General features: G+C 37.5%; 1 protein-coding gene across 1 annotated transcript; it reads right to left on the bottom strand.

The window, feature by feature from the left end:
* Positions 1–9,999: 9,999 nt before the first annotated feature.
* On the bottom strand, positions 10,000–11,926 carry LOC132112164 (ATPase inhibitor A, mitochondrial-like). Its single transcript, XM_059519742.1, has 3 exons — positions 11,756–11,926; positions 10,760–10,872; positions 10,000–10,216 (listed from the first exon to the last, which is right to left on the bottom strand). The coding sequence occupies exons 1-3, from the start codon at positions 11,828–11,830 to the stop codon at positions 10,075–10,077; spliced, it is 330 nt and encodes a 109-aa protein (XP_059375725.1). The 5' UTR covers positions 11,831–11,926; the 3' UTR covers positions 10,000–10,074.
* Between the last annotated feature and the right edge of the window lie 1,544 nt (positions 11,927–13,470).

The raw sequence follows: 13,470 nt of genomic DNA, 5'->3' as shown, positions 1-13,470 counted from the left end.
TGAGGAAAGTGAGTCGTTCGCTGCGTGAGGAAAGTGAGTCGTTCGCTACGAGAGGAAAGTGAATCGTTCGCTGCGTGAGGAAAGTGAGTCGTTCGCTGCGTGAGGAAAGTGAGTCGTTCGCTACGAGAGGAAAGTGAATCGTTCGCTACGAGAGGAAAGTGAATCGTTCGCTGCGTGAGGAAAGTGAGTCGTTCGCTGCGAGAGGAAAGTGACTCTCCGACTGCGAAAAGTGGGTCTCCGGCTGCGTGAGGAAAGTGAGTCGTTCGCTGCGAGAGGAAAGTGAATCGTTCGCTGCGTGAGGAAAGTGAGTCGTTCGCTACGAGAGGAAAGTGAATCGTTCGCTGCGTGAGGAAAGTGAGTCGTTCGCTGAGGAAAGTGAGTTGCTCTCTGAGTGAGGAAAGTGAGTCGTTCGCTGCGAGAGGAAAGTGAGTCGTTCGCTGAGGAAAGTGAGTTGCTCTCTGAGTGAGGAAAGTGAGTCGTTCGCTGCGAGAGGAAAGTGAATCGTTCGCTGAGGAAAGTGAGTTGCTCTCTGAGTGAGGAAAGTGAGTCGTTCGCTGCGTGAGGAAAGTGAATCGTTCGCTGCGAGAGGAAAGTGAGTCTCCTGCTGCGCAAAGTGGGTCGCCGGCTGCGTGAGGAAAGTGAGTCGTTCGCTGCGAGCCTTTAAAAGTCTTAATGTCTTAAATTTGTTAATGAAAAGATAGGGCCTTAATCAGCGTCAAAATGTCTTAAATCCAGGTTTCAAAGGTCTTAAAATGCAACCACAGAGAAGATTAACATTTTATTTGCACTTGTTGCTTTCTGAAATGTTAAATCCATGTCAATGCATTGCGTGTTATGACTGCTTAAAGTTACTGATGAATTTGAGCAATAAAGAAATGTGGGTAAATGAGAAAAAGGCAAAATGCAAAAATGTAAGTTATTAACCCCTTAACTGTCACTCGTGTTTTTGAAGATAGACTTGAATGTGCATGATACAAACCTAAATTTTTATAATTCATGACTGAAAACATTTTGTAACATGATTTTGATGTGCCATTTACATGGTAATGCAATGTCTGATTTTAAAATGGGTTTTAAAGGATGAATTTTGAGATTTTATGTTTTCAAGTGATATATAACTTCTGATGATTTCTAAAACATGAAAAAGGCAACGAGGAAGTCTTTTTTTTAAACAAAGGTCAAAACTCATTTTGTAATGTAGATTTCTGAGGGTGCACTCTTGTCATAAATTAATCTATTACTTTTCCTACATAATTTTTAACAAATAATATTGGAAAAATATATATTTGGGAGTCTTGAACCTTTCCAACGATATATAGTTTGTCAGGATTAGATTAGATTTGATTGTAATATAGTATAGTCAACGTAGGCGTCCCGTATACGGGACGGGGTGACAGTTAACAGGTTAAAATTGCAATAAACCATGCAAGATATCTCAATTTAGCACTTGCATACTGACAGGCAGCACTTTGTGCACACTCATTCGAAGAGTGAGCACACAGTCTGTCAACATTCGAGCACCCATTTCAGTTCTGTGCTTTTACAGATCAAATACACATATGTATGTGTCAAAATGCATGACCTGAATAGTATTCACGTAAGCCCAGAAATTGAATAGTCCACAATCATGTCTTAAGTGAACGTAAATAATAGGGAAAAAATTGGATGCATGTAAGTAATTATTTTGGATCTGTGCATTCTGTCTTAAAGTAACAGTAGCCTATATACAGTATACTGATGCTGTTTGCCATTGCAATCAAACAACAAAAGACAAAGAGAATCACTCACTACTCTTGACCCGATAGCTTTACTATCCCCCCAAACCTCTACACAGTAGTAAGTGCTCTGGACAAGTGGACTTGTTGATTCGACTGGCACTCTTGGGATAATAGGTGGCAGTGGACTACAAAATCTCCATAAGTAGAAGTACAAGTTATATTTAAAGAAAAAGCTCTGTTAAGAAATTAAATCAAGGTAAAAAGATAACTGTGAACTACACACCAATAGAAAAGCAAATAATATAACCTTTTAAAGTGAAAGGTGGAGACAGATTGAGAAATGTGAGAATGATAATTAGGTGAAAGGATCACAGTTCTGCTATTTTTAATATAGGAAAATATAAAGCGATAGTTGCATAGTGTACACTTACTTATTGTCTAATATGTGCATTTAAAAAACTCGACAATCTTTCCAAATTTTTACGAGAATCGTGTAATTCCTTTGCCCAAAAGAAGAGAAAGCTTTAAAAAAATAAAAAATATGTAATTTACTCACTCTTATGTTGTTCCAAACCTGAATGAATTTATTTATTCTGTTGAACATAAAAGATCATATTTTGAACAATATTGGTAACCAAATAGTCCTTTGAATTCTATGGTATGAAAAAATTAAATACTATGGAAGTCAATGGGGACCTGTTCATTTCTTAGAGACAAAACATGTAAAATTCATATCACATGTGCGGTGCTACCAAATCTGGTGCTGGTGCTACAATCTGTAGAACTTGCTGTGTGAGTGTGTTACTCCAAGGATGTAATTGTTTTGTTTTCTTTATTTATTTATTTATTTTCCCCTTTCTCCCTGTTTCTCTCTCTACTTCCCATATGCAGAAAGGAATTGATGCCACCTGACACCAGTGATCTGCTGTGATTGGAGGAGTGGAAGTTTGGAACTGTTTTGAAGTGTATTTTTGATTGTGAATTTTTTTTTATTTTATTTGTTTTGTTTTGTAACTTAGTTTTGTTTTAATTAGATGATTTGTTTATAATAAAATATTTTGTTTGACAAAAAAGCACAATAAACAATATGTTGATGTACATGGACTCAAGTCACTTTTTTTGGAATTTGTTAAATTCAATAGCATTAATGTAAAATATAAATATTAAAATATTATTATTAAAATAAAATGACTAATATACTGTTAAATGAAGGGAATCATACTGTAAAATGAAATCACGGTAAGGGCATCTTACTGTAAAATTAAATCACGGTAAGGGCATCTAACTGTAAAATTAAATTGCGGTAAGAGCATCATACTGTAAAATGAAATCACGGTAAGGGCATCTTACTGTAAAATTAAATCACGGTAAGGGCATCTTACTGTAAAATGAAATCGCGGTAAGAGCATCTTACTGTAAAATTACATTGCGGTAAGGGCATCTTACCGTAAAACACATTTACAGGTAAGCTACTGTAAAGGGGAACTTACAGTAACTTACTGGCAATAGTGCTGCCAGTAAGTTACCGCAAAAATACGATAAAAAGTCTAACAGTGTATACTTTCAAAAAATATATATATTATCATATTATTAAGAATATTCTAACTACAAGCAACAGCACAAATAAATACAACAGAGTAAAGATACAAATAAAATAAACTGACCCGAACCGAGAAGAAAAGGTCCTATATTGAACCATAAAAGGTTCTATCAGGAACTACGTATTTGGAACCGCTATAAGATAATTTCTTTTGACCTTTCCGGATTAAATGTTTCATATAATTGACAAACATCAAGACCCTAAAATGTAAAAATGTAATTCACATAAAAAAGTCACCCATGAATACTGAAAAAGGCACACCCAAAGTGTTTATTTATATTAATAAAAATAATTACTATTACTGAAAGAATGCTACTGTAATTTCAAATATTCAAGGCTTTAAATGTACAAATCAAAATTAAACCACCAACCATTTAAAAAATCTCATAAATAATGAAAATAGAGTTTCACCTACATCTACATATTACAAAATAAGTCCATTATAAAATTACATTAATCTATCACTAATAAATAATGCAAATATACATATTCATCTAAATTCCCATCAGGGTTAGAACAACATCCAGTACCTCAAACTAAAAATCCATATTAATATAACTCACAATGGAAATATACAGATATAGAAGTACTTCAAATCTACAAATTCATATTAATATCACTCATAAAGAATGTGAATACATAGATTACAATTCAGATCAGCATTTCAGAATAACATCAATCGCCTCATATTTACAAATTTACATTAGCACTAATCACGAAATATCAAAGTATTATGTTAGTTCGCAAATCATTAGAATCAGATCGGGAGTTCGTATCGGGTTCGCGAATCATTTGAATCAGTTTGGGGATCACGAATCATTTGAGTCAGTTTGGGAGTTCGCAGCGGGTTCGCGAATCATTTGAGTCAGTTTGGGAGTTCGCAGCGGGTTCGCGAATCATTTGAATCAGTTCGGGAGTTCGCAGCGGGTTCGCGAATCATTTGAGTCAGTTTGGGAGTTCGCAGCGGGTTCGCGAATCATTTGAATCAGTTCGGGAGTTCGCAGCGGGTTCGCGAATCATTTGAATCAGTTCGGGGATCACGAATCATTTGAATCAGTTCGGGAGTTCGCAGCGGGTTCGCGAATCATTTGAGTCAGTTTGGGAGTTCGCAGCGGGTTCGCGAATCATTTGAATCAGTTCGGGAGTTCGCAGCGGGTTCGCGAATCATTTGAGTCAGTTTGGGAGTTCGGAGCGTGAATAATTTTTTTTCTAAGAGCGTGGTGAACGAGCGATTCGGATTTTTTTAGTGAACCGTGAACCGTCCCATCCCTAGTAAATATAAATGCAATTCTGACCGACCTGCTCCCTTCCCAGCCGGCATTTCAACGTTGAAACAACGTCAGGTACCATGGTTGAATCAATGTTGAATTACCTTTCGATTTTGCCAATTGGATCAACGTTGAAATCACGACGCTGTTTCACCGTCTTACCTTCATCACGGGTGAATTAGGGTCGTTCTGCAAACCTTGGATGAAAGCTGAATGAGGTGTTGATTTTGAAAAGTTAATCACCGTTGATAACACGATGTTGTTTCACCGTCGTACCTTGCACCGTGTATAAAGACACAATTTTATGTTCAATTAGATCCTAGTTGGCATTTAGAGTAACACTACATGCAAGGCTTAAAATCTAATGACTGGCAGCAATGGCTTTACAATCAACTTAAAAAAAAAAACTACCACATGCTCAAAATTGTAAAACAGCAGTTTTATTTTGTTAACATACTGTAAAAAACAGATGAAAATAATCCCAAACTTTATTATGCGGAGTATGCATGGATGTATTGTTAAAAACATGTAGTAGAACAATCCAAATACAGTAATATTTAAGGGTTTTTGTCAAATGTTTTTGCATATAAATGCATATTTTTTGCAGCACTTGCAAGACAAACCCTTGTACCTTTAGGACTGAAACCAGTGGATCTTTTATTTTGGTGGAAAACTACAGTTTCTGTAAAAAAAAAAAACGTGTTTTAGTAATGCGTCTCATTACAAGAGATGTGTACATTTGTGCAGTGAAAATGTGTTGCACAGTTCGAGCAGGGAACCTTCAACCAGTTGATTTCTAACGGGAACCCCCCCGGACTGTGTCTTCTTTACCAGAATGAGATTTCTACCGAAGGGGACTCTGAAATGTTAGACCCAACAGCCTCGTGCATATAGTGTGGTTGTGCTTTGGGTGATCCTTGAAAGAGTCCCAGCGCTAGGTCCATTCTGACGCCGTCCCCTCCATTCTCTCCCACTTGTGCACTTTCTGTACCGTCCTGTATAAACATTTACATTTAATCATTTAACAGACGATTTTATCCAAAGCGACTTACAAATGAGAACAATAGAAGCAGTCAGGTCAACAAGAGAACAACAACAGTACACAAGTGCCATGACAAGTCTCAGTTAGTCTAGTACAGAACGCATAGCCAGGTTTCTTTTTAATTTTTTATATGAAAGACAAGAAAACATGGTAAAGTGCTAGTGTTAGTTGGTTAAGTGCTGGCGAAAAAGATGAGTCTTTAGATGTTTCTTGAAAATGAGTAAAGACGCTGTTCGGATTGAGATTGGGAGATGATTTCAGCAGCTGGACACAGTCCAGGAAAAGGTCCGTGAGAGTGATTGTGAACTTCTTTGGGATGGCACCACAAGGCGTCGTTCACTTGCAGAACACAAACTTCTGGAGGGCACATAAGATTAACCAGTGAGTTTAGGTATGTTCACAATAACTCTGATATTGTGAAATACATTTAACTGAAAACTGAATGCAAAATAAATCACACAATATTTTCACTTTACAGTTCAGCAACAGTGAGCTTGGAAACAAAGTGGACAACACTATTCATTAAACACTTATTTAATGTATTCAGATGAAAATGTACAATATTAAATTATTCACAAGCAGTGTTTTCAGAGACCCCAGTTACACTGTTTTAATCAGAACACTAGCAATACAGTGTAGGAAAACAAGTCAAATCTAATTAAGTACATTTTTATTAAACTAAGCACAATCAAAACCTATCACATAAGCTCAAAGCATCTCTAGCAGAAGTGACAGTGCAGTGTAGCAGATGAACAATTTCTTACTAGTGTTTCAAGAACAAGCTGATCCTTGATGACTCTACAAGGGGAAAGAAGAAATGGTTTACTGAAAAGTTCTTAAAAAACAGGATTTCATTTTATACCATTTCTTTAAACGTACAGTATGGAATTGTTGGCCACCAGGGGTCACTCAATCAAAACAATAACATAAGACGTACTTTGATGACGTCGGGAAAGAGTGTAGGCTCATGGGAGCTGTTGTTCATTGGAACACGCGTCGCTCCCCACATTCCTCACTCATTTTAACTGAGGCCGGCGACACACTGGATGCGTGGCGCAAGCGTCTCAGCTGCGTGGCGTGTCAGTTTTTAATGTTTTTTCCCATGTTAATAGGTTAGAGCTTGCAGACTGCCTGCGTGAGACGCGTGTCTCAGGCGCGGAAAACGTGTGCATGCTAGAAATAGAACCGACGCCTATTTTTCACGCGACACGCACGCGTGTTGGAAGCGTTTCCAGGCAAAATATACTTGGAAAATATGTTTATATGTAATTTTGTACACAAATACATATTAATTCATGACATTTTGATGTTTGAAAGTCTATAGGTTGACATAAATTCAGATATAAATGTAATTTAAAAAAATAATAATTATCGATTTTCAAATATTGCACCTGTCAAACATAGTCTATTTTGCCGTCAATACTGTTGACGGTGTCCTTTATCAGTAGGCTTTATATTTATGTTCAACATGAAGTATAGATATTGTTGTCATGAAGACAAGAGCCTGGTCTGTCGGCGGTCTCCCTTCACCTACAGCAGCAGCACCGCGCCACGCTTCTGGCACGCAGCAGAGACGCCACGCAGCCAGTGTGTCACCGGCCTTAGTATTTTGACAATCACGTATTTTCGAACGGAGAAATATATGAATTATCAGACCCCTATCAAATCAATATTCCATCTAGCTAGTAGTAATACATGTTAAAAAAAACACGGTTGCCTTTCGTTAATAATTATCATTAGGCTACGTTTATACTATGATATCGAACAAGATAGTGAACTGCATTTGAAGCTACTTTATCCAGCTAGATATAGAACACATGTAGATTTACATTATACTCTACATGAGAGCTAGTCCGTCTGCGTTTTACACAAGACATCACAAACTTTACGGATAGATATAGTTAGCTGAATGGATGCATACCTGTTTATTAGAATGCAAGCATCTCTCTGTAGTTTCAGCTTGTCACGAAGCTCTCTCTATCTTGGAAATGCAACTCCAATATTTACCCGTGTCTCGTTTCTTCTTCGTCCCAAAACCTTCTCAGGTCATTTATTTCACCCGTACGTTTGCGCTTCACAGAACATGCAGGCAAAGCATAATCATGATCCATAACTAAGTTATTGATTGAGGTATAAATACGAATATAAACAATATAAATATAAAAAATAATAGTCTCGATCAAGACTAGCTACTACTTTTTCTTCTTCGTCTCGTCTTTGCTTCTGTTCTCCTTTGTATTTGGCGGTTCCGCAGGAAGTTAGATAAACTAGAGGGGTCAAAGTTTATATGACGCCAAAGACGGGCGACAAAACGGAAATAAAGAAACGTGCCGTGTCTTCTAATTAAACTATAATTTTATCTGGATTTGAAAGTTCGTGGAAACTTTCGGGATAATAATGTAAGTACACAACTAAAAACTATATATAACATAGATATAGTGATATCTGCTATTTTTAAACAGAAAAATTACATATTACGCCTTTAAACCATTGGTTCTCAAACTTTTTAAAACCAAGTATCACTTCAGAAAATATTTGTTATTAAATATTAAGTTCCACCATATGCTTACGTACAGGTAAATGAAAATAAAGAGTTCAAATTAAAATGTAATTTTAAATTTAATTATGTAACAAGTTTCAAAACTGTACTGTACATTAACTGTAACATACTTAAATGTGCAAAAAAAAACCTTACTCAAAGATTAAATTAAAATGTATTAACATTAATTACGGTAGTTTAATTTATTGATTAACCTGCGTAACAACTAGAGGGGGCCTGACACTTTGAGAACCATGGCTTTAAAATCCTATTCATTTTCATTATTTCATTAAAATTGTACCGACATTTGCACTTATATGTTTCAGAAAACACTTTGAAACTATTATAAGAATAAAAAACATATATAATGCACCTAATGCATGGAATTCATATCAGGAAAATATGAAAAAAATCTCTAAAAGACAGACATTAACACATAACTTACCAGCAACACATTAACGTTAGGTGAGCATCTAACTTGATCATCTGTGATAAAATAATTCAAATATACACACACGGGTATTTATTTATCTGCAGGTTACATGTCCTTTTAGCTACCCATTTGTAAACTATGGTTATACTTTACTATTTTCAAAAGATAATAAAGATAGCGATTTTCTTCCCTCATTTTGCCAGTATGTTTGCAGGACCTCGCAGAACACATCTGACCCTTCTTTTGTTCACAGTTTGTGTTCTCCTTTGACATGTCACGACTCAAATTCGCTCAAAATAAAAAAGATTTACAGGCAAATATTAAATAATTTGGGACCGACCGAGCAGTCAGTTATAACGAGCAGCAGCTCACAGTCAGCCGCCTCACTCACAGAAAGACGACAATAACGGTCATATTTTTAAATGTAGAAAGGCGCGAACCGATTCATTGTCCAGTTTCCTGAATGACAGCCAGATTAACCAATCATGATCGAAGTAATAAAATAAAACTACCAATGGGAGTTGTTTCAGTGCGATAAAGCAGCGAAATGTATAGTTTTATTGTTGTTAATGATGATAATATTTAACATATACCTTTAGATTTTAGAATAGGTATCATGACTAAAATATTTAAAAATGCTATTAAAATAATAATCTTAAATAATTTAAAAGCTTGTTAACCTTTTTCAACCATTTAGCATTAAACATTTTTAACGTTGTTTCATTAAAACAACTGACCTTATTTCAACCATATTTCAATGTTGAAAGTTGGTCATGTGCTGGAAGTTTTTAAACCGTTCATCTTTAAACGTTGAATCAACGTTGTTTCAACGTTGAAACCACAACTGACCTTATTTCAACCATATTTCAACGTTGAATGTCGGTCATGTGCCGGCTGGGTTACTGGCGAACATGGCTGGGATTTTGCAGTAATTTGCTGTGTCTGTGGCCAGGGCTTTTCTCCTTTTTATTCGTTCCGTCTCTGCTCCTCCTTTGCATTTACTGCTCCATTTTTTGCGCGATTTTCTAAAATAAAGCCTGTCTCTGGATATAGCCAATTAGGCAGTGTTTCGCTGATGTTTGGTCATGTGGTGGTGTCATTTTCACTCCGAGATCGCCTGATTCGTAAGATTAGAGAAGCTAGTGTTACTTTAAGAAAACAAGCAGTAAATGAACACTGCAGGGTCAATTATGTGAAGAATAGAATTAGAATAGAGATCAGTATTGACTTCTTTTGTTCAGTGTCTGACGTGTGCGCTGTAAGGCTGTCAAAATGACTGAAAAACTACATTTGAACCCCAAGGTCAAATAAACACACCTGTGCTTCAGACACACTCAACACTTTATTTGTCAAACCTGCAACAGATCTACATCACTCACTCTTCTCATCTGAAGATTTCTACAGGTTTACTCCAGAAGCATGTGATCGAGGCACTAGTGTGAAGTACAGTGATGAAGAGGATGATGGTGGAGCTTCAGTCGTCGTGTTTGAGCTTGCGGATCTTGCCCTGGTGTCGGTCGATCTCTCTCTGCAGACGCTCGATCTCCTTCTTGTGATGGTCGATCTCTTCTTCATGATGTTTCCTCAGAGCCGCCAGCTGCTCCTTCTCCTTCTGCCTGCAGGAGCACTTCATCATCAGATCAGACTGGGCTTATTTGCCCTTCATGCCACAGATCGACCTCTTGACCCCACACACACACACACACACACACACTGTGTTTGGTGAAGACCACGAGAGTGCTGAACGTCTCATTATCTGAAGGGACACAGTGTAATAATATTATGTGGGCTTTCTTTTTATCTGAAATACTTACATTTTAAAATAATCTTCTAAATGTTCACCTGATTTAATGTGTGGTGCTTCTTGTGAAGTGATGCTCATCTTTACACCAGTGAAACGTGCAAGACTTTGTTTTTCTTCCAAATTATGTGTAGCATCCAATTATGCTATTAATATTGAAAGGTTTGTGTCACCTCTCATGAGATCTTGGCAAAAGTCTCGTGATTCGTTTCCAGAACATGATGCATGATGGGATACACAAAGCCTGGGAGAGCGCTCTGGAGCGGTTTGGAGAGTGTGTGTGTGTGTGTGTGTTCAGACCCGGGACAGTCTTGTGCATTTAGAGAAGGGACTCTAATCTGAAGGAAGTGCAGCTCACTTGAAGTAGCGCTCCTCTTCCGCCGCTCCCTTCTTCCCAAACGCTCCTCCGGCCGCCCTCACCGACCCCCCCGCTCCTCCACCTTTACCTGCTCCTGCCCCCAGATCACCCAGCTGCACACACACACATACACACACACACACACACAGAGAGCAGTCAGACATCTGTGAGTGTATATGAGGGAGTATAGAAAGAAGATTTAATAATTAACCTCACACAAGCTACAGTGTTTTCCTGAATATCAGCGTATGAGTGATCACACTTGTGATGTAAATTTTATACAACAGTTCAACAAACACAGATTTCATACACAAGATTGTCTATTATTAATCAGATTATTTTGCACATCTCAGAGCAACTCTCCTATCTGAATGAATCTCTTTTAGAATCACTGGAGTCAAAGATTCGTTTCTAAATAAATCAGCCGTTTTGAACGAATCGTTTGAATGAATGAATGATTCAGTGAGTCACTCATTAAGACAGGGACTCGTCGACACCTGATGCTGGTTTTATCCTAATATTTAATGATCCACGACAGGCCTGAACCAGACAAAGTGCAGCACTAAACACTCTGAAATATATTTATTTTAAAATACATAATTTAGAAAAGGATTGTGATGCTCTGTCCACTATGATCTGAAGTTCAGCAGAGACTCAGGAGTTTTTATACTCACGTGACTTTATAATATTTACAGTTATATTTGTTTATAATGTGTTTAGACGTTTTCTGTCCACAGACGTGATTTATGCAATCTTCAAATGCATGAGGTAATATTGTTATTGTGGATTCTATCGATTAGTGTTGTAAGCTTAGAATGCTTCGCTCAATACACACATCTGGTCATGATCTACTGCGGGATTCACACATGCGTGGATCTGAAACCAGTCAACTTCATTCAAATTCAGCGTTCACACTGATCACAAGAGCAGCAGTCACGTGTGTGTGTGTGTGTGTGTGTGTGTTCTGAGCCTCAGCTCATCATTAATCTTCAGTACCTGATCGGAGCCCATCCTCCGGAGCGGAGAGGTGAAGTATCCTCTCAGAGATCCCCTGAGCAGCAGTCGAGCCATCACTGATCCTCACTACTGAGCGGACGAGCAGATAATGTGTGCTTGTGCGGATCGGAGCACGGAAATAACGGAGCAGCGCGAGACCGGAGCACACAGCAGCGCGGAGCGCATCAGCGCCGCCTGGCGGCCGGAGACCAGCTTCACTGCGCATGCGCGCCGCTTCTCATGCGTTCATGTATCAAGTAGACTACAATTATGATTTTTTTTTTTCGCAAAAATCGTTTACATTTCTATTTTTTTTTCTTATAAAAAGCCTTGACACTCTAACACTTGCACTCTCCATTATTTATAAACGCACACTAATGAAGGCATGAATCAGTGATGAGGATGTTTGGAGCGCTTCCACAGAGCACTTAAGGAGATTCAGATAGATGTATTACCTGATCGATATATCATTATAACGTGCTCACAGATGGGTGCAGTGTGTCATGTTTTAAAATAAACTCTTGTACCAATGCTAGTACTGAATAACTTCAGGTTCATCTGTTCTACTTTGGTCTCATCTGTGGTGTCTTTGAGAACTCTGAGGTGTTTGTTCATAAATTACTTATTTTCACATGCATAAATCCATATGTGACTGTATATGAAGAAAGCCAGTGTAGTAAGAGAAGCCAGAATGTGTGAAATTACTCAGGAATATAGTTATGTAGTTGGACCCTGCTGTATTTATTAATCTCATATCTCACTGAGTGCAGAGACATTAGCTATTCTCTTCCTGTGACTTTAATTTAACAGCTGTAATTGTTTCTGGTAAATCTGTGTATTTTACCTGGGCTTGATTTTGTCCTGAGCTTCAGGATTAACACAGTTCTGTTGTTGTTGTGTGAAGCTCATTACAAGAGCATTAACCCAACAAACAGAATCACCTTCTCATTAAAACTGTTATTTCTGAATCTAACTTCATTCAGTTTGGATTGTTTTAAAAACTTTTGGGTTTCGTTAAAAATAACGTTTCATTCGTATCATTTAGCAAACAATAATTTTGTATCATTTATCATTTTACCTAAATGTAAAAGTGTGCATTGTATTTTGTGTTTTCAGGTTACAACTTAACTGCTATTGTCTACCAGTACCTTTTCCATTTCTCTACATATTTATTCAACAAGTTCTGGTACAAACTAATAAAAGGGATATCATAAATGAACAATTATTGTTGAAACAAGACTTCATATCTTAAGTTTTGCATCTCCAGTAAATCTGTTGATTTAAGGATGTTTAGATATTTGAACTGAAGAAATACTGAAGAAGAAAATATTTCTTTGTGGAGTATAAATGTTCCTGTAGCATGCATCAGTGTGTGGAGCGGTGGTGTGGTCAGGAGAGGGCAGTGTTATTATACAGACCTACAGCTGTCCTCACTAATGCACAATCACAAACATCTCCTCGTGTGAACTCATGCATCTCAGGAACTCAACATTCACCCACAAATATAAACCCTGTCATCATTTCCTCATCAGTTATGAGATATCATGAAGAATGCTGGAAAACAAACAGTTGCTGGCAGCTATTGTTATATAAAAATGACTGTAGAAGTCAATGAGGACCAGAAACCATTTGTGTGAACATTCTTCTTTTGCATTCAGAAGAAGAAAGAAACTCATTCAGAAGATGGAGGTGATTGAGGGATGACAGGGTTTTCA

The sequence above is a fragment of the Carassius carassius genome, chromosome 31 (assembly GCF_963082965.1).
Source record: "Carassius carassius chromosome 31, fCarCar2.1, whole genome shotgun sequence".
In the NCBI taxonomy this organism is placed as follows: Eukaryota; Metazoa; Chordata; class Actinopteri; order Cypriniformes; family Cyprinidae; genus Carassius; species Carassius carassius.
The sequence above is the reverse complement of the archived record's forward strand: the minus strand, read 5'-3'. Positions and strand labels throughout refer to the sequence as shown.

What these genes read in the sequence shown, in the direction of transcription:
- LOC132112164 (XM_059519742.1), bottom strand. Translation starts at nt 11,830, where the DNA reads ATGGCTCGACTGCTGCTCAGGGGATCTCTGAGAGGATACTTCACCTCT. An exon ending in GGAGGATGGGCTCCGATCAG is followed by an intron (nt 10,873 to 11,755) that starts GTACTGAAGATT and finishes GTGTGTGTGCAG; the next exon opens with CTGGGTGATCTGGGGGCAGG. An exon ending in GAAGAGGAGCGCTACTTCAA is followed by an intron (nt 10,217 to 10,759) that starts GTGAGCTGCACT and finishes GTGCTCCTGCAG; the next exon opens with GCAGAAGGAGAAGGAGCAGC.